The 19,417-nt window shown below is 41.9% G+C and overlaps 1 protein-coding gene across 1 annotated transcript; it reads right to left on the reverse strand.

The window, feature by feature from the left end:
* Nucleotides 1–1,470: 1,470 nt before the first annotated feature.
* Nucleotides 1,471–17,494, reverse strand: aldh1l1 (aldehyde dehydrogenase 1 family, member L1). The gene is made up of 23 exons (XM_034870134.1): nucleotides 17,447–17,494; nucleotides 15,950–16,095; nucleotides 14,884–15,118; nucleotides 14,637–14,802; nucleotides 13,205–13,306; nucleotides 12,274–12,363; nucleotides 11,186–11,323; nucleotides 10,842–10,967; nucleotides 10,670–10,761; nucleotides 9,000–9,147; nucleotides 8,796–8,915; nucleotides 7,905–8,032; nucleotides 7,009–7,159; nucleotides 6,853–6,923; nucleotides 5,832–5,937; nucleotides 5,130–5,217; nucleotides 4,879–4,972; nucleotides 4,691–4,790; nucleotides 4,111–4,209; nucleotides 2,789–2,954; nucleotides 2,582–2,687; nucleotides 2,303–2,502; nucleotides 1,471–1,850 (listed from the first exon to the last, which is right to left on the reverse strand). The coding sequence occupies exons 2-23, from the start codon at nucleotides 16,074–16,076 to the stop codon at nucleotides 1,795–1,797; spliced, it is 2,709 nt and encodes a 902-aa protein (XP_034726025.1). The 5' UTR covers nucleotides 16,077–16,095; nucleotides 17,447–17,494; the 3' UTR covers nucleotides 1,471–1,794.
* Between the last annotated feature and the right edge of the window lie 1,923 nt (nucleotides 17,495–19,417).

The following is a 19,417-nucleotide window of genomic DNA, read 5'->3' on the forward strand; positions in this document are numbered from 1 at the left end:
TACACAGGTACAGGTACAAGGCAACGAAATGCAGTTTGGGTCTAACCAGAAGTGCAATAGCAGTAAGTGCAGGATATATATATATATATATAGCCAGTATATGCACAAGTCAAAACTGACTGATACAAATTTTATAGAACTGCAAAAATTTGATTTGTGTGCGTGTGTGTGTGTGTGTATTCACAGTAAACCCAACCTGGAATGTTCCTGAATAGACAGAAAAGTCATTACCAAAGGTCATGTTCCTAAAGAAGTTGACACGAGACTACAGAGTAGGACTGAGGTTAGTTTAAACAACGCTGAACTCTTATACCAATGTACTTTTATGTTTTGATGTATTCACAATGTACGCTGCAGGAAAAGCAACATCCTGCTCTCTGCAGCTTCCTATGCTGATTAGATGATGTCTGTCCCCTACAGACAGGAGGACGCTCTGGTCACACTGTCTCTGCTGATTAGATTAAGACCAGAAGAATTGACATCCACATGGTAGGACCTTGTTTGTGACCAGAAGTTACCTCAAAACACATGGCTTTGAAATATCGCCTTCTTTTGGGTGACGACGGACCAATGGAAAAGGTTTTCATCCAAAGAACTGCCCACAACTTTAAGGGAATATATTGGTGAAACAGAAATGTCAGGGACTGCAAAATGCAGAACCACGAGGGGAATACATCCTAAATCCTGTTCTGTCATGTCATTTTGTTATTACATCTTCATTGGACAAAGCCTCTCCTTTCTCAAATTCAAGAAAATGCATCAGGTTAAATTAGTAGTAATAAAATGAAGCAGTTGTTTAGCCGCCAACAGGTGACTGTGAGCCGGCTACATGAACGCCAAATGGCGCTGCTTTCAGGGGCCGTGGGAGTGGAGGGCAGAACAAAAAAATGACAGTTAACGGTCCAATGTGTATGGAGCGTCTACCCCAGTAGCCAAACGCCAATTGGAATACTTGGAATTGATGGTGGTGGTAAATATTCAAAAAAAAATGTTTGTGAACAACAACACCGATTTTGAAAATGAACATTACACACTGCGGCTTTAAACATACGAACAGAATGTGGTTTCTCTGTGAAGTCAACCCCTCTCCCTACGCTGGCTTTGCTGTTGACACCACGTTGTGCTATTTAATTCTGACATTATTTTACATTGCATATTGAAGTTCATAAATATGTGTCATGGATGACCAAATGGCACTATATCCATGACACTGAAAGATACATAGATTTAATTTTTTTGCATGTTTTGTTGTGCATGATCAACTGCAATATGGAAGCAACAAGCCTGCATGCTCAGGTATTCTGTGTATGTAGTGATCAACAGTAAGAAGAGTTGAACAGTCATTTCAAGGGTTAGGGCCATGAGGAACTGTGTGTAATCAAATGATTCAAGATTTAGATTGTTATATTAATAACTACATTAGTAGTTTGGATGAAGCCATCATCAAGGGAATAAAGAGGGACGCAGCAGTGATGGTGCTCAGCAGTTGTCATTCTTATTAGACATGTTTGACCTAATATAAGCCATATTAGAAATTAATACAATCTGTTGAAAATATTCCTATTTGTTTTTTTAAACTTATAACATTGATTACTAAAGAGTCAGAGAGCTGACTTTGTCTTCACTTGCATTGATTAGGACAATACCTCCTACATCATGGCTCACAGTTTTTGTTTAATATGTTAAGGCACATACAGTATTAGTAGTCAGATTATTACTCAGTAGTCACTAATGAGAGACATGAGTCCAGGTCTGCATGTCCCTCCCTGATCACACTGCCCCCCCGCTGGGATGTCAGTACTCGATGGTCACTGCCTTTGTCTTCAGGTATTCGTTGAGAGCATCTTGTCCTGTTGGAGTGACATAGACACTGACAGGAAGTATGGATAATAATCACAACAAACTTCTGCAGCAGGATATGAACCAAGTGTGTTGTACACTATCAATCTCTATCATGCATGGAGGCCTATCGTACCTACACTAGAGACATAACATTCTTTAACTGGTTTCACACTCTAAAGTGTCTAATATAATGCTGGATTCAGCCTGAATAATATAATCATAGCTACACAGTTATGACAGAATTCACAGTCTTGATGAGAGCGCTCCATGTACCCAGTTTTCACCTTTTTTATATAATATGTTAATCAGGGGACTTCAGAGGAGCTGGGAGGCCCATGTGTTAGGCTGGTTCCCTGTTCAACCCTTAATGGTCTAAATGCATCTTTATGTAATGCCATTTCTGTTACAGGACATGAATAAAGACCTACAGCTACACAATACCAGCAGCAGGTTTTCTTACCCAGGTCTTTGCCAAAGCCAGACTGTTTAAAGCCCCCGAATGGCGAGGCCACGTCAGTCTTGTTGTAGGTGTTGACAAAAACTGTTCCTGCGTTGAGCTTCTCGCTGACGTACAGAGCTTTGCTGATGTCCCGTGTGAAGACACCTGACGCCAGGCCGAACTCTGTCGCGTTGGCCCTTCTCAGGACATCGTCCACCTCGCTGAGACAGAGAAGAAAATACAGTTTGTGAACATCTCGTGAGCTGTGGTAAATGTGGCGTAATCTTGAGTCAGCATTACCCGCTCTTGAACTTGGAAAGGATCATGATGGGGCCAAAGGACTCCTCTACAGCGATGTACATGTGGTCTTGCACATCAGTGAACACTGTGGGCTCAAAGAAGAAACCTGGAGGCAGAAATATGACAAGTCCGCACTTTATAGACCGACATGAGCTCATGCATCATCTGTCATATCACAGGTGGACCACACAGACATTGCTACATTACCTGGCCGCTGCACCTGTTTACCCCCACAGACCAGAGTAGCTCCCTCCTTGATGCCGATCTGACAATACTCCACCAGTTTGTCCAAGTGGGCCTTGTGGTTCTGAGGACCGTGGTCTGTGGCACGGTCCAGTGGATCACCGATCTTCATCTTCTTGACCTCCTCAACCTGAGACAAAGCACAAATAAGATGACCAAAAACATATATGCACACTGTAGCCTCTATAAAATGTGCATGCAAAGGCTTTGTTGTCAAAATCTCTCAATCACTCATTTTAGTATGTGACTAAGACGTTTTACTGAATGGAAGCATCAATCTTGTATCCTGTTGTTGACAGTAATCTTTTAAGTAAGCTTGCTGCAGGCTGTCCATCATTTCCCCGCCTGTAAATAACCCAATAATGGGTCACTTTGACTTTTTGGGGTTTTCTGTTAGTTTCACTCAAAATGATATGTTGTATGTTTATGAGTCACGTGGTAGCTGGTTGGTCTAAAACTCTTTATATACAGATTTTTCCAGATGTGAATGGTAGAATGCGAAATTTACGTCCAGAACCCAAGGTCTCTCGAAGGAGGGGCGGGACTGTTGAGCTCTATTGCGCACCTTCAATTTACGTCCACTAAAGGTTCTGTTTTTTAGACCTTTTTGAGTAAGATCCTTTTAGATTAACATTGAACTTCCATAAAATCACCATCACCAAAACCACCATGTAAATAATCACTACTTTTATCATCGTAAAACACACTTCATTCAAAGTGGAAAGAAACTAAATAAAACTACCAAAAGCCGTCTTGGTTCATCTTTCCACTGTTCCAACAATCCCCACTCTGGTCTGGTTGGAATAAACTCTTAATTTGAATAACTTGTTTTCAGGGCTGTTTCATCAACAAAAAGCTCTCTCTCTGTAGGGATCCATCCCATAATGTTGTCAGACACTTTCTGTCAGCAGCGACAGCAGAACACCTGTCCTGCAGCCCTGCTGATGGCTGGACCACTTACAAAGCTTGTTGTTTCTATCAGCCACTTAGACACAAACGCATGGGAAAAAGGTTGAAAAACATGATTTGCTGGTGACAATAATGATGCAATGACATGAGGTATGTATCGTCAAATAATAATAATACACACTATAGAATATAAGATGTTAAAATGTAGAATTACATAAAAAATGTATACAAATGTAAAATATTATATATATTATTATATATTAATATTTATTACCTACATTCATTGTAATTAAAATTAAAGTATTTGCGAATGATCATTTGTTTATCTCCATGACAACTAAGCAAATGAGATGCAAGTCCGAGATGAAAAGCCATACCACTCTTTTCACAAAGTGCTCATGAATGTTGTCTTCCACAAACAGTCTTCCAGCTGCGATGCAGTTCTCTCCCTTGTTGAAGAACACTGAACTCATGCCCTGAAATACACAGATATCACAGTTTTTTACTTCTTCAACTATTTAAACCATAGAATTGAGCGCCAACGTTGGTTCTGGCAGGCCAGTAGTCAAGACACTGCTAACGCTACTGGTCTCATCAGCTGATCTGTTGAGTTAATCTGAACATTTGGTCGCCAACCAAGCTTGCAAGCTAGCGTTAGCTGGCTATAAATCTCAGCTGGATGACTCGGTTCGGAAGGATTGAAAATCAACAACTTTCCCGCCTTAGCGTTCAGCTTGGCACAACAACATGGCAACCATAAACAACACTGGCTTTGGCCACTTCGTCCTCCCCAGCTCCACCCTCTCGTCAAAAATCATCACGTCCAGGTGCAGAACAATAAGATGCTGACTGCCAATTTACCAAGAATGGTCGGTCCATAAATCAGTAGGTGATGTCACTGATGCCACGTCTTTTATTTCAAATATTTTTAAGGACTAGATTGATGAATGACCTCACCATGCGCACAGCCTTGTCCATGTCACAGTCACTGAAGATGATGAGAGGGGACTTTCCTCCGAGCTCCAGAGAAACCTTCTTGACGTTGCTCACTGCACAGCTGTAGAGGAGGACACAGGCACGTGGACTTGAGCACTGGTGTGACCTTTTGTTTGGTCAGAGTTTTGGAAATGTGCTGGGCCTCTCACCTCTTCATGATGTGTTTACCAATTTCAGTGGAACCTGTGAAGGCCAGTTTACGGACGTCAGGGTGGTCCGACAGACGCTGACCCACTAGAGCACCTACAAGAAAAGGAGGAGGACATCAATAACAACTCAAATACCTTTCATGCACTTGATGAGCCGCTGGTACTCACAGTGTATAATTAATCTGGAGCTGATATCACAAAACAAATCCCATAAAACTAATGTACTGCCCAAGCAAGCCAAGTGTTCCTACCTGATCCCGGCAGAATGTTAACCACTCCTTTAGGCAGTCCCGCTCTCGCCGCCAACTCAGCAAACTTCAGTGCTGTCAGTGGAGTCACCTGGAAATATACAGCGGCAAAACAGCACTTAGTGAAGGTAAATACAAGCTGGACAATTGTCCTGTTAACTTCCATTGTAGCTTGTTTCTCTGCTGCAGACTGCAGAGATCTTCTTAAGACTGGACCAATGTCAGAGATTGTTGTTCCTATCAGTCACTTAAACACACACACATAGGAACATAGGGTCCAGGGGCCTCATGTGTAAAAGATTGCGCCGCTTTCATTCCAGACGATGGCGTACGGCCAAAACATGAAAAGTACCTACGCACAAAAATATTCACATGTATAAAACCGGGGGTATGCCAGGTCCTGCACACCTTTCCTTTATCAATGGGAACGAGCCACAGACCCCGCCTTGTCTCCTTTCATAAATGAACATGGAAATGACTCAAATTGCGCCCCCGAGGTCATTCTTTGTCCAATCACAACGGATTATCCCGCTGTAGAAGGAAAAAAAAACTTTCGGGACGTTGAGGTGGAGGCGAGCAAAAAATGTTTGTTTGGAGGAATCAAGAAAATAGTGGCAGGGCCACAGCAGATACAGACCCACATGCATCTCAGTGTCAGTCCACATTACAAACTGAATCTAGCCGTTGTTACAGGCAGAGTCTGACCTGGGCCGGTTTGAGGACGACTGTGTTCCCCGCTGCCAGGCAGGCGGCGGTCTTCCAGGCCAGCATCATCAGAGGGTAGTTCCAGGGAATCACGATGGCACACACTCTGAGGAGAAAGAGAGGGAAGTGTCTGTGTTTGTATCTGTCTATTTATTTTTTTGCAGTAATTTGTGATTCAAGGTAATACCTTTACAGACACTTGTTTTTCTTCAGAGTTCCCGTTTTACAGAGAGCACACAAAAAGCAGTATTACCTATGTCTGGGACTGTGTTATGGTCTTGGTGTTTTGCCTTGTCTTATGTTGGTGGTCTGTTTTCCTGTCTTAATTTCTTAGCCTGGTTTTCTGTCTTGTTGATTTTGATTGTGTTGTTTTTGGTCTTGTCTTGCATATGTTCTGTTATTTTGTTATTTGTGTGTATCGTGTCTGTTCTGTCTCTGTCTCTTGTCGGATTGTTGTGTCCTGTTCTGTGTTTCGTGTTTGTCCTTGAGTGGATTGCCACTGGTCCATGTTTTGCCTGCCCGTTTTTTTGGGACAGTTTTCTGTCCCTCTCCTTTGGTTTCACTCACCACTGAGTCTGATGTAATGCCCCCAACCCCCACAACACTATCTGACTCTCTCTCTACTCTTGTGTTGAAAGTTCATTAAATAATTGCTTAAAAAATTCAATTAAATTGTGTTGGATGATCTAACGTTCCAAAATCTTACTTTTGACCTAAAGATTTTCATTTTCACTGTAAATGCCCATCTGTTCCAAATATCTGGTTCTTAAACTGCAAATAAACAGTATCTGCCTTTCCAGTTCTCCTAATATCCCTATTAGATCCCTAATGATTTGCTTTTCTACTGTTTACTTATTCATTATATCTTGCTTTTTTAATGATGCATCTCATTTGTTGTTGTTTTTGGGACTCTAAGGATTATCTTATCTTATCTAAACTTAAAAGTAGTGTCCGTCTCTATTTATACAATGTGTGTGTGTGTGTGTGTGTGTGTGTGTGTGTGTGTAATCCACTCTCTCACCCTATTGGTTCCTTCTTTGTGAAGGTGAGGTTCCGATTGGGCCGGGCCTGATTGATTGGAATGGTACTACCCTGTGAAAAGAGGACCTTGTGTATTCAGCTATATCCTACTATCACATGATGGTTTGAGATCAGTTTCGTCTCATTTCAGTCTTACTTGGATTTTATCACACCAGCCAGCAAAGTACCGGAAGGTCTGGATGGACATGCCCACATGAGTCTTCAGGGCCAGAGTGTAAACCGCTCCAGAGTCCAGGGCTTCAATGGTGGCCAGCTCCTCCTGGTGCTGCTCCATCAGGTCAGCCAGCCTGGGGTGCAGAGCAAAAACACATAATCTTCCCTCAGAGGCACGAAATGACCACAAACCAGCTGATTTTTTTTACAGTGTGTTCAGGGGACAGGCAGCTAGCAGATAGTAAGGAGATGTTTTTACAGTGTGTTCAGGGGACAGGCAGCTAGCAGATAGCGAGGAGATGTTATTACAGTGTGTTCAGGGGAGGGCAGCTAGCAGATAGTGAGGAGATGTTTTTTCAAAGTGTGTTCAGGGGACAGGCAGCTTGCAGATAGTGAGATGTTTTTTACAGTGTGTTCAGGGGACAGGCAGCTAGCAGATAGTGAGGAGATGTTTGCTGTATATGACAAAAATGTTCTTGCCTACAACACGTGTGACATCGCTATGAGCACCTTTAAGGTATAGTGTTAAGAAGAGTGTTGCAGAATGTAATGTTAGGATGCCAGGGTGTGGCCTTAGAAAACATGTCATACACTGCTGCTGTGTGTTGCCCGTAGAGCTTAAAGCCGCAGACGTAAAGCTTTAGTGCGGAACTTTTTGATAATAATGAACGTCCGTTACATTAAAGCTGTTGCCAAATGAGTTGCTACAATGCTAATTACGACTATCAGCTCCACACAACTTAATGTACTGTCATGGAAGGCTTGTGTCATGTGGACGCGCTGACAGTGTTGTTGTCTTTACTTAGAATCCTCATTGGGGAGACAGAAACTACACACTGTAGCTTTAAGTTATGTTTAGTACGAAAAAGGTGCACTGACTTGTAGATGAGTCTGCCTCTGTCTCTGGGGTTCATCTTGCCCCACTCTCCCTCTTCAAAGGCCTCCTTAGCAGCAGCTACTGCCCTGTCCACGTCAGTGATCTGGGCCAGAGACACGTCACAGATGGCCTGCAGGACACACACAGACAGGACATGTAATCTCACAGCCAGGAGAAAGGACAGGGGTACAAGACAACTCCCCGGTCCGATCAGTTCGGCAGGTAAGAACAATACAGTGGATAAAGATATCTTTTTTTTAAATTGACTATGGCAGTCTGTAAACCTTGCATTTTATCAAAGTTGTTTCCATTCAATGTCGTAACTGGCATTTTATTAATCCACCTTTAACCGTAACCTAGCAAGCTATAAACAGCCGCAGCCCCAACACCAGAACTTTTTTTTATTTTTTATTTGGCCCTGTATTTTAAAATAATGTGCTCTTAGTCTTGCTTTGCCAGACCTTCCTCCACAGCGCTTCGGAGGAGGATCTGGCTAGTCCACACAGCCTCAGGAAAGAACTTGCTTTTGTGGAACATGTGTACGTTCAGAAGTAGTTTTAGTAATCAACAGAAAACTCTGATAGGACACATAGTCTAGCTAGCTGTCTGGATTTATCCTGCAGAGATCTGAGGACCAGGTAACCATAGTCCTCAGATTGGACAGATAGTCTAGCTAGCTGTCTGGATTTACCCCGCAGAGATCTGAGGACTATAGTTACATAGTCCTCAGAAATCAGCCACAGGATAGAGCGCCAACACAGAGACAGAGGAAGGTAACGGTCTGGGTGACAATTTAGCAGAGAAATCCCGTAAGTGGAACGCTGTGGATCTAGACTAATGATAACAAGAATAGTGTTGATTTTGTGTGATTCTGTAGGTGTCGTGGTCCTCACCGTGCCGTCTGTGGGGTTGATGGTCTTGTAGGTCTTTCCTCCTTCTGCATCAACAAACTCTCCATTTATGAACAACTGATGAGGAATCTTTATGCTCATGTTGTTGGTGTTCTTCTCCACCTGAGGAATTGAACCACAGTCAACATGTGGTCTTCAGGAATGGCAGCCAAGTCACGGCTACTTTCTGTCTATTTACACACTAACATAGTCAACGAGCAGCTCCTCTTCATTGTCCTCCCCTCGGAGCTTTCTGACGCACATCTGGATGAAAGCCTGGAAGGTGCAGTTCATGTAGACGTCCTCGTTCTGCAGCTGGAGGCTACTGGCCCGCAGCTTCACCTCCTCCACCAGCCTGCACAGGGAACACAGATTTGGTTGGATTCCTTACTGTGGTTAATAAATTAAATTCTGAAATTTTTTTAAGGTTTAAAAAAAAAGTCTGAATTTCAAGAATAAAACATCTGAATTTTAAAGGAAGAATTCTGACTTTACTCTCAGACCACCCAGTTTTAATGTCAAGTATTTAAACAAATGTGACTTAATCGTCTTCCTTAGGTTACAGTGGTAATGCTAATGTTGTTTTTAACACAAACTGCTACATAGCAACAGCGGTGCTTTAAGCTAAATGCTAACATCAGCATGCCAACATGCTCACAATGACATTGCTAACATGCTGAAGATATTTAAAAAAAATCTACAGGCGCAAATAGACAACAGACATAGTGTTAAATAAAGGTTTTCTTTCAACTAGTCTGAAAGAAGACACGTTATAGAAGACGAATAGCTCGAAACCTCAACATTAAAAAGTTATGCTTTTGCCACACTGCCAGTTCCATCTCCACAGTGCTGTACAGTAAGGTCTGGCTACCCCACAGATGCATTCTGGGATAGGAAAACAAAACACTCTGGGTTGTTTGCATTTCTTTGAACCAATCCCAAGGGTCTTGGGCGCCTATCCTCTGCTAAATACTGTAGCTTCAGGAAGGAACTTTTTCTGGTGGAATATTTGTGCCCCACAAGAGAAAACTCCTCATATAATATTACATGAAGTTGCCTGTTGACACAATACAACAACATGAGCTATTTAAATCAGCTCATACATGGTTACAACTCATTATCTCTTACAGTGGATCGCCGTGTGAACTCAGTCTACAGCAATCTCACAGTTAGACCCAAAAGGTCCCAGTTATAGAGGAGATGCCCTAGATACATCTTTGCAATCATTCAACAGACCGAAGCAAGCAGGCTTGTCAAAGTTTCTTTAAAACTTGACATTTTCAGCCTGTAGCCTGCTAGCTCAAAGTCTGTTGTCGTTTCCCGAAGAGAACAGCAACATTATCCTGGAAATGGTTATGAGTATGTTTGATCTAATGATATCCATGTTGAGATATTTCAGTCTGGACCAAAGTGGTGGACATTTTGTGTGGAGAAGTGGATTATGCTGCAGAGGTTAATATGTCTCCAAGTGTTGACATTTATGTTCTGCTGTGAAAACATAAGGCTAGTGGAACACGTTGGAACTGATGAGCACAGTACAGCAGGATTCTTTACGTTTCAGCCTACAAGCTACAGCAACCAATAGACATACCTTGAATTAATAATAAATTAGTAATTACTGGACAGTGCAGATAAAGACTGTATTACAATAAATTTATGTGAGCATATGTGCATGGATGTATTGATAGATTAACTTTTGATTTGATTTTGTCAGCATTCAGTCTCAAACCTTTGTCTCATTAGCTTTGGATGCGTGTGGCTTTGGTAGTCTAGAAATGACTTTAGCTTCAGATGGGATGGTCAGCTGAATGCCTACAGTGCTCCAGATGAGTTCTGTTTGAGAAGAGGAATCCATCTTTCACCCATTGTCTCCTTACCTGACCACATCCATGGACGCAGCACCGGACTTGAAGAAATCAGTGGAGTCTTCAATCTGACTGACATTACTCAGAATACTCTGCCACACTGTCTGTGAGGAAACATCAGCAACAAAAGTCAACATGGAACATTTATTACTGGACAAACTCTTCAGCTGGATTTCTTTCCTACCCTAATCTGTTCAGCAAAGCTTTTCTCCTCCTCAGTGAGCTCAACAGCAGCGCTGCTGCCTGAGGCATAGTACTGCGCTGCAGCAATCATCTTCCCATCCTCAAACTGAAGATTCTTGACCAACAGCTGCACAAAAACAGAGCATGACATGAACACAATGACTAAAAGCAACAATCAGATTAGCAGTGCTTCAGCCTCAGTCCGTGGAGGAGGACACTTAAATAATATTGTATGAAAAGTATCGGATTGAATGCATATGAAAACATGTTAACAAATACTTAACTGACAAAACAAATGGTGTTACTAAAACTAGAGGAAGAGAAGAAGAAGAAGAGGAAGATTACCGCCTTGCTGTCGTTGCCGTACAGCAGCAGGCCCGCCCTGGTGACGATGGCGTCCCGGCTGGCTCCGGGGATCTCCAGCGGCTGGCCCCTAGCTGTGTAGCCATCATCCACCAGAGTGGAGCTGTAGAAAGTCACTTTCTAAAGAAAGAGAGACACCAAACAGCAAACCTTTGGTGAGGACCAGATCTCATAAAAGCCATCAGTTAAAGAGAGATCTCAAAATGCAGGAAGATATTAGGCAGCACGGTGGCTAAGTGGCCCTTAGAAGTTAGAAGTTAGCACTTCTGCAAGATAGCAAGAAGGTTTTTGGTTCAAATCCAGGTCGTCCCAGGCCTTTGGAGTTTGTGTGTTCTCCCCGTGTTTGCGTGGGTTTCCTCCGGGCGCTCTGGTTTCTTCCCACCATAAAGACATGCATGCTGGGTAGGACTACAGTTGAAAAATAGCCAATTGGCTAACACTGGCACATTTACAGAAATGTGCATTGTCCTAATCAAATAAATAAATAAATCTATGCAGTCGGCATTAGAGAAACAAGCTATGATGTAAGTGAATAGGGCAATCGCCCAGCTTGTATTTCCCTTCACTAAAGTGCTGTTTTGCTGCTGACAGACTCAGATTAATATTCTACGTGTCAAAATGTAGAATACAGCCAAAAATGGTTGGAAAAGTTGAAAGACGTCCCAAAACGTCTTTTCATGGTTTTATTTTGTTTCTGTGGACACTGAAGTGTGTATTTTACAATGCAAAAATGACTGTGTAGTAACATGCAGTCTGGTCAGTTTAGTGAACACCATTCTGCAGATGTTTTTTATGTTTAAAAGGATCTTTCTCTTTAACAGAAAGGTCAACCTCCTTGGAAATCCTTCCCATAATGCTGTCAGACTTAGGATATTAATCTGAGTCTGTCAGCAGCAAAACAAGCATTTCAGTGAAGGTAAACACAAGCGGGACACTTATTAACTTACATTAAATTCACAATTATTAAAAACCTAATATTGATCTTTTTAAGATTGACTTATTTTATCAGATATCAATAGACAATATGATGTCTGTTCTAAGTGAGTATTCAAAGTCAGTCAGAGTGTTACCTGTCCCTCCACCTCTGCCCAGGCACCAGGCACTTTGTCGTTTCCTCTGATCCAGTTGTGGAGAGCTTCAGCTGGCTGGTTCCAGTCAATCTGCCAACAGTCAGGGGAATCAATTATCACTATGTCTTTAGATGCAATATACAAAATTATTTATTATTATTTGACTCGGAAAATCTGAATTTATTTTAGCTTGAATTCCCACTTAAAAAATATTCAGTCTGTTGTTGTTTACCCCAACCTTCAATTTCTTGTATTTTGTATCTGAATCTGAAAATACCCAGTTTATTTTTTAAATATTGAACTAACATTTTAATTTGGGTCTCTTTAAAAACCTTAAAACCTAGTTTTGGAAATTGCAAATCATTGCAAATCAATCACTGAAATCATTTACCAGAAATGTCCAAGGCTTCACAACACATACACTCAAAAGTCCAATATTCCAATGCTATACATTCAGTGGTATTTCAATTCAAATAATAGTTCTAAGTTTCTGATTCAGATCTACAGTCAATGGCCAAATGCATCCGACATTGTGCTCTCAACATGTTCAACATGGTTTTAAAGCTGTTGTTAATATCAGGATACCAAACTAGTAACGATTGCTATAACTATAACCGAGTGACAGTTACCTTTCATCCAGTAATCATTAGGTCATGAATTGATTTTATTTATCATACATTATATCACTATAAAATGTTTTATACCAGCATAAACCTATAGGGTATTAGTGCTACTCCTAGTTTGAGTACTCTGTCGCCACATTTAAATGAGCTTCTCTGTTTCCTGCCAGTTTCCTTCTTGTTTAACATCTAATAATCTAGTGATTGTGAATCATTTTATTTTGTCTTTCAACGTTGTGGTTTTACATTTGGCTCATAGTGTCTTCTTCTCCCTTGTGCCTTTGTAGAGAAACCTGCTGGTCGGGTATTACCTTGGCGTTGTCTTTCTTCTGAATGCACTCATACGTGGCTCCCTCCTGTGGCTGGCTGATCCTCGGGGCCTTCCCTTCTGCTATCAGCCTCACCGCCTCCACCTGGAACCAGGACCATGCAGTTCCAGTCAGTGGAGCTAACTTGGGTGCTATCTGTTTGCCATCCCTGTGTTGTTGGATGACCTGACTGCAGGACACTGAAGAACATCTTTTTCTTTACCTACATGTTGTCATGGAAATGGTTTGTACCTGGGTTCACATTTTAGTGTAGTAAATGAAAAGACACTTGTTACTTTGACTCTTTTATCAGGCCAAGATGGCCGACAGCTGTTTTTATTCATTTTGCTATTCAAAGCTATAGTGCGTAACTTTTGGATATTAATGAATGTCCATTACATTCAAGCCATTGTCGAATGTGTTGCTACAAAGCTAATGAAGAATCTCAGCTCCACACGACTCTCTCTGGAGTATGACTATGTTCAGAAGATTGTGATGTGACTTTCCCACGCAGAAACTTGAGTGAAGATAACAACCTCTTCTGGAGAGTCCATCGTGTTTGTGAATCCTCTGAGTACTGCATGGACCACCTCTTCAAGCTGGTCTCAGTAGGGTTGTTTTCCGAGTGGGATTGTCACGTTCTCACCTGACCACAGAAAACCGCACCTGAACTAAATGAGGAAGGTGTGGTAACATTGAAAATTGACAGGGACCCTTGACCTCTCACCTCAATATATCTGAACAAAAGAATGAGTTCTCTGGGTAACCCCGAGTCCCACGCCCGCTTTATGATAACCAATGCAGTTTTTTCATCTAGAATAAAAGTGTGGATGACTCTACAGTTTGCTCCACCACAGTGTGAGCCAGATGACATATTATATTAGACTATCACCTCTGAGGCATACAAAGCATGTTAAAGTGTGACTAGTAAACCATCTCACTTCATGCATAATAGTACAGAGTACCACAACAATGAAATACAATGTGCCTTGGCACTCTCTCAGCACTAGCTATTAAGTAAAAATTAAGTAAAAAACATCAGAGCACAGTAACCATATTAACTAAGCTCAGAGCCCTACTGTTATTCAGTAGCCTTATTACCTGGAAACGTGACGTGTGTGTGGGGATGCTCTGCTAACGTCTCCCTGATGGAAGGGGGGGCAAAGCGATTTTGTGCAGGATGACTAGAATCCTGCAGAATACCTAGTGCCTTCTTAGTACTGTATTTTCAGTAAATGTTTTGGAGCGGTTCATGTGGTAGAATTTTAAGGGGTATCCCATAGTTCTTGAGACACCTTGGGAAATAAATCCTCTGATGTGCCTTTTTTCTGAAGCACCTATCATAATGAGTGTATGGAATGGCTTTATAATATTTACTTTAACAAAAAGCTCAGCCAACACCACCCACAATGTCTGGCCCCCTCACTACACTTACTGTGCCTTTGACACCCTCTGGGAAGAGAAATCTCTTGTAGATTGTGTTGACAGTGTCATTGGGCTCAACCTCACAGTCCTTCTGCAGTAGGATTGGTCCCGTGTCCAGTCCGTCATCGGCCCAGAACACGGTGAACCCGCCTCTTTTGTCACCGTGGATCAGGGTCCTGTGTGTCCAGGGGACAGCAGGTCAAAGACTGAGCTTGTCGCCATGCCACCCTCAACCTAACAAACATGACATCACTCACCAGTTGATAGCGGAGGCTCCCCTGTGGCGAGGCAGCAGCGAGGGGTGGTAGATGATGGAGCCGTGTTTGGGGTGGTCGATGACCTCCATGGGAATGAACTGGGAGCAAAAGGGCAGGACGTTGAGCTCGGCCCCCGTGGCCTTGTACTGAGCCACCACCTCCGGGATGGCCTGGCCCTTCACACGCCAGCGGGGGAACTTGAACACAGCAACACCATCCTTCTCCGCCTCAGTTGCTGTGGAGAAAAAGAATGATCCAGCACTTACATTGTGGCGTAAAAAAACTTGTAGTAACAAGGTACGTGAAGTAGTAGTAGCAGAACGGTTTCATACTGTCTGGTAAAGTCGGTGAAGATTACTGTGCTGTTAGCCTACCAGCTGCAAACCTACAACCTACTGCAGGTCTGGGGATTTTAGCTGAGCTAGACAGAGAATTTTTTGCTCAAACAGAACTGTGATGCTGTTCTCTGTGAAGTTATCTAGAAGGGAATCTAGCCCTGGTCGGTTTTATGGGGACTGACTGCGTCGGACTCCGTTTAACGAATGGACAACCATAGGTTACTTAGGAGGCAGTCTGGCCTTGAGTTTTCTGATTCATTCTGCAGGCAGTTATCGCAATGATCATAATGTAACTACTAGCTGTCTTTGAAGAAGGAAATAACGGGAGTAACGTGAGTTAGCTTAAAAAATAAATTTTCGTTAAAAGTGCTGTGTAGTGGAAAGGGACTTTAAAGTGTTAAATTTGAGAATGGAATTTGGTGAGGTGATAGCACCCCCACCTCCCAGATTTCAGGGTTCTCCCAACGGCCAGATGCTACTTTAACCCCTGAAGATAGCAGACAGGTGATTTCACAATGCCCTTAAACATCAATACTAATGGCTATGCAACTTTGATAGGACAACTATATTGATTTTTCTTTGAGTTCAGTGCAACAAAGTGCTAAATCCTGTGACTATTAATGACAGAAAGGCTTTTAGTGAGAGAGGAAAGATAGTATTTCATTAATTTGACTTGAACTGGTCCTACAGCCATGCATTGTGTTTTATTGAGTCAGTAAACGCCTCACCCAGTGGGTCAGCCTTGCCATCCTTGTCAGGAACGGTGAAGACTCCTACGATGGTGTAGCCTTCATTTCTCAGCTCTTTGTAAACCTCCTGGCCAAATAGACTCTGTCCAATCAATGCAATCTTCATCTTCACACGTCACTGGGTTCTGCTGAGGCAGCAACACACACCAGGACAAACAACAAGTTTGGAATTATTACAAGCATTTAAAGTAGCTCTCACCAGTCCACATATTGTTGCTCCATTTCCAATGTGTCCTTTGGCAAATTTCAACCTATTCAGTACATGGCTCTCTTCAGCAATGGGACTTTGCAGGGGGGGCAGGGATCTGGGACGATCCATTTTGCTGAGCATTTGAGTGTGAAATGCACTATAACCAGCATGCACAACATTTTCTTCCTGCCTTCCTTTTATGTGGATGTATATAAATTAATTATGGGCCGTGATTGACACCTGTTTCTTCACAGATTCCATCACCTCACTTATTGAACACAACACTGCTATTATTTTGAACATGCCCCTTCCAATTCCAGATTAAATTCCACAGAATGAGCAGCCTGCATGTCATGCCTGCTGAGGATGCTGCAGTTATACAAAAAGTAATTTCTCTTGTTTCTATGAGATTTGTATGGCAGCTCCACAGCTCAGCAGAATGCTTTGTTCTGCTTTAAAAACCCTCATCTGCAAACTCAACCCCCTCTCTGACATCTACAAGCCCCCTCATTCAGCGCAAAGGTCTATAAATACTACAGGACTCCAAGAACCGCACCAACCTAACCCCCGTTAATAATTCTCCCTCCAGGGCCATCAAACACCCAGACATCCCGCTTCCATCAAAGCCTCCTGCTGCCCCTCGGCTTCTTCACCAGCCCCTTTATTCTGTTCTGGATCGTTCATGGATGGATGTGATGCATTTACTGTTTAATGCACCATTAAGTGGTCTGTTTTTATTTCTTACTGCATTTATTGTCTGTTATTCTGTCAGGAGCACACTGAGGCCAATTTCTAAAAACTAGTAATCTTGAATAAATATTGCATGCAGAGACATTTGGCTTGTGTTTGTATGTAACTACGGTAAATATATGCAGCATAAAAACAGCAATATGATAATTATACAGCAGCACATTCTCAAAGAATGAAAAAGTGCTTGGTAGTTATGACTGACAGTTCATTGACCCCGAAACAGCGAGGGGCGAGGCCTGCTGTCCTGCCAACCAATGAAATCCCTTAGTGTAGCTCATGCCTCCGGTGTTGACCAATCAAAAGCACGGAGGAGTTGATTGGATTTGAAAGTGTTCAGTCGGACAGCTCCCAAAAGAACAGTCTATTAAACATATTAATTATAGCACAACATCCACACCACACTGTGTCAAGTCATGAGCAGCCAGAATGTAGAAATGTCAAATTAATATCCTCAACAGTTGCTTCAAACAGAAAGCGTCTCTTATTGCATATACAAACTATCTGTGTGTCTGTGTGTGTCCCATGCAGAGACTCACCCTGCGTGCAGCCACAGTACTCCTCTGCTGCCTGGACGGACAGAGAGAGCAGAGCTTTCCTTTCTCCCCCCGCCCCAGGCACGCTCAGGCAGGCGGCCCGATTACATAACATACAAATAAAGCAGAGTGATTGGACGAGACGGGCCATGAGGCTGCAGGGGGCGACCTATCAGCTGCTGGTGTTTTTGAGTAAACCCAATCACACACTGACCTTTTGACCTATTAATAAGCTAAACGTAGTCTCACAAGGAGAAATGTGGATCAATTTTGTGATCTTTGTTTTTAATTGAACTTTCTGTGTTAAATACATAACTTTTGTTAAGGAAAAAAATCGTCTGTTTTAAAATAACAAAACTTATGTTAAGTAAAACATAGTGTGTATTGAAATAACAAACAAATGCATTTTATTTTCTCTTTTATGTTGTACAATAATTTCTATCAAAGTGAATTAACCATTTAATCAAGAGAAAAAATAAATGCACAAAGTAAAAGGAAACGTAGTAAAAGAGTTATGAGGGAAGATCAAAATCTGTGACTTGTTTGTTTGATTTATTGATTTAATGATTTATTGATTGATTAGCGATTGAGAGCTTACATGGCATAACATAATAATAATATCATAGAAATAGAAATAGTAAAAACCATCAAAGACAAGGAGCACACATGCCAGACACCAGTAAAACGGATATAAAAGTTTTTAAAAGTTGTTTTGAAAGTTCCAGGAAAAAACTACATCACCCGCCGTTTGCATTTCATTGACTCCCATTCATTTTGACGTCACTTTGACAGCAAATTACTTTCCATCTGAAGCTTTCGAAGTCTCTTCTTAAGAAACACAACAATGTATAAAAGGCTCCGTTAACTTGTTTCTCACGTTATGGGTCCATAGTAGAGGTTTTTATAAAAACAGGTTAACGATTGTGTCATAACCACGCGACTAACTGTCGCACAGTAGAAGAATTACTGTTTAGTACAGAAGCTATGTTTACTAGCATGTTAGTTAGCATTAATTAGCCTGTGCCTATGTTAATGTTAACTAGCATGTTAGTTAGCAGTAATTAGCCTGTGCCTATGTTAATGTTAACTAGCATATTAGTTAGCATTAATTAGCCTGTGCCTATGTTAAGGTTAACTAGCATGTTAGTTAGCATTAATTAGCCTGTGCCTATGTTAATGTTAACTAGCATGTTAGTTAGCAACACACATGGATCATTGTGTCTGTAAATAAGCCAGCATTCTTTAGCACATGCATCTTACATGGTCTTGGACTAAGTGATTGTTACAATAACTGAGAAAATGGACTATCAAATGTTCAAGGGGCCTCAACTTATGTACTCGTATTTCACCAGAAACTGAGAGGCAAGACATTGGTCTCGTACTGAAAGATGTTGACGAGCCAAATGAAGGAGAATCAGTGAATGGAAACTGTACTGATTTACTAGTATGACCAGTTGGGAGTCCTGTACTAAGAGTTTTGAAATACTGCACCGTATTGATAATATCGTCATAGCAACTAAAAAACACTGTGAGCCAAAGAGAGATGATAAGAACTCAGTAACTGACCCGGGAGCAGGTGAACCTTGGTGTTAAATAAAGTCAAACAGAAAGGTTACTGAGCTACAGACATTCAGCTCAATCAGTAACCCATGCAGGGGGGGGCACAACCTCTTCTTCACGCTGTGTGTGTGTGTGTGTGTGTGTGTGTTTCCTACACAAGGGGGCAGCACTCTCCATCATAAAAATATCTGCCACTAAGGCAAGCACTGATCCATAAACTGTTGCATTATGGGACATTTAAGAGCCATTGTTTTCTGAGGTTTCACCACACTAGGAACTACAGTCTTTGCTTCTTGTGTTTTGATGAAGTCAGTTTCTTCTGAATCTTCCAACTTTAGAAAATACTTAGGTAGTGGATTCCACCTTTAAGAGAAAATCACTGCCAGACTTCCTTAAAATGTGTTCCACTTGCCA

This window comes from Etheostoma cragini, chromosome 4 (genome assembly GCF_013103735.1).
Source record: "Etheostoma cragini isolate CJK2018 chromosome 4, CSU_Ecrag_1.0, whole genome shotgun sequence".
NCBI lineage: Eukaryota > Metazoa > Chordata > Actinopteri > Perciformes > Percidae > Etheostoma > Etheostoma cragini.

What these genes read in the sequence shown, in the direction of transcription:
- aldh1l1 (XM_034870134.1), bottom strand. Translation starts at nt 16,076, where the DNA reads ATGAAGATTGCATTGATTGGACAGAGTCTATTTGGCCAGGAGGTTTAC. An exon ending in CAGAGGGTGTCAAAGGCACA is followed by an intron (nt 13,307 to 14,636) that starts GTAAGTGTAGTG and finishes TCCTGGTTCCAG; the next exon opens with GTGGAGGCGGTGAGGCTGAT. An exon ending in GCTGGTGTGATAAAATCCAA is followed by an intron (nt 6,924 to 7,008) that starts GTAAGACTGAAA and finishes CTCTTTTCACAG; the next exon opens with GGTAGTACCATTCCAATCAA.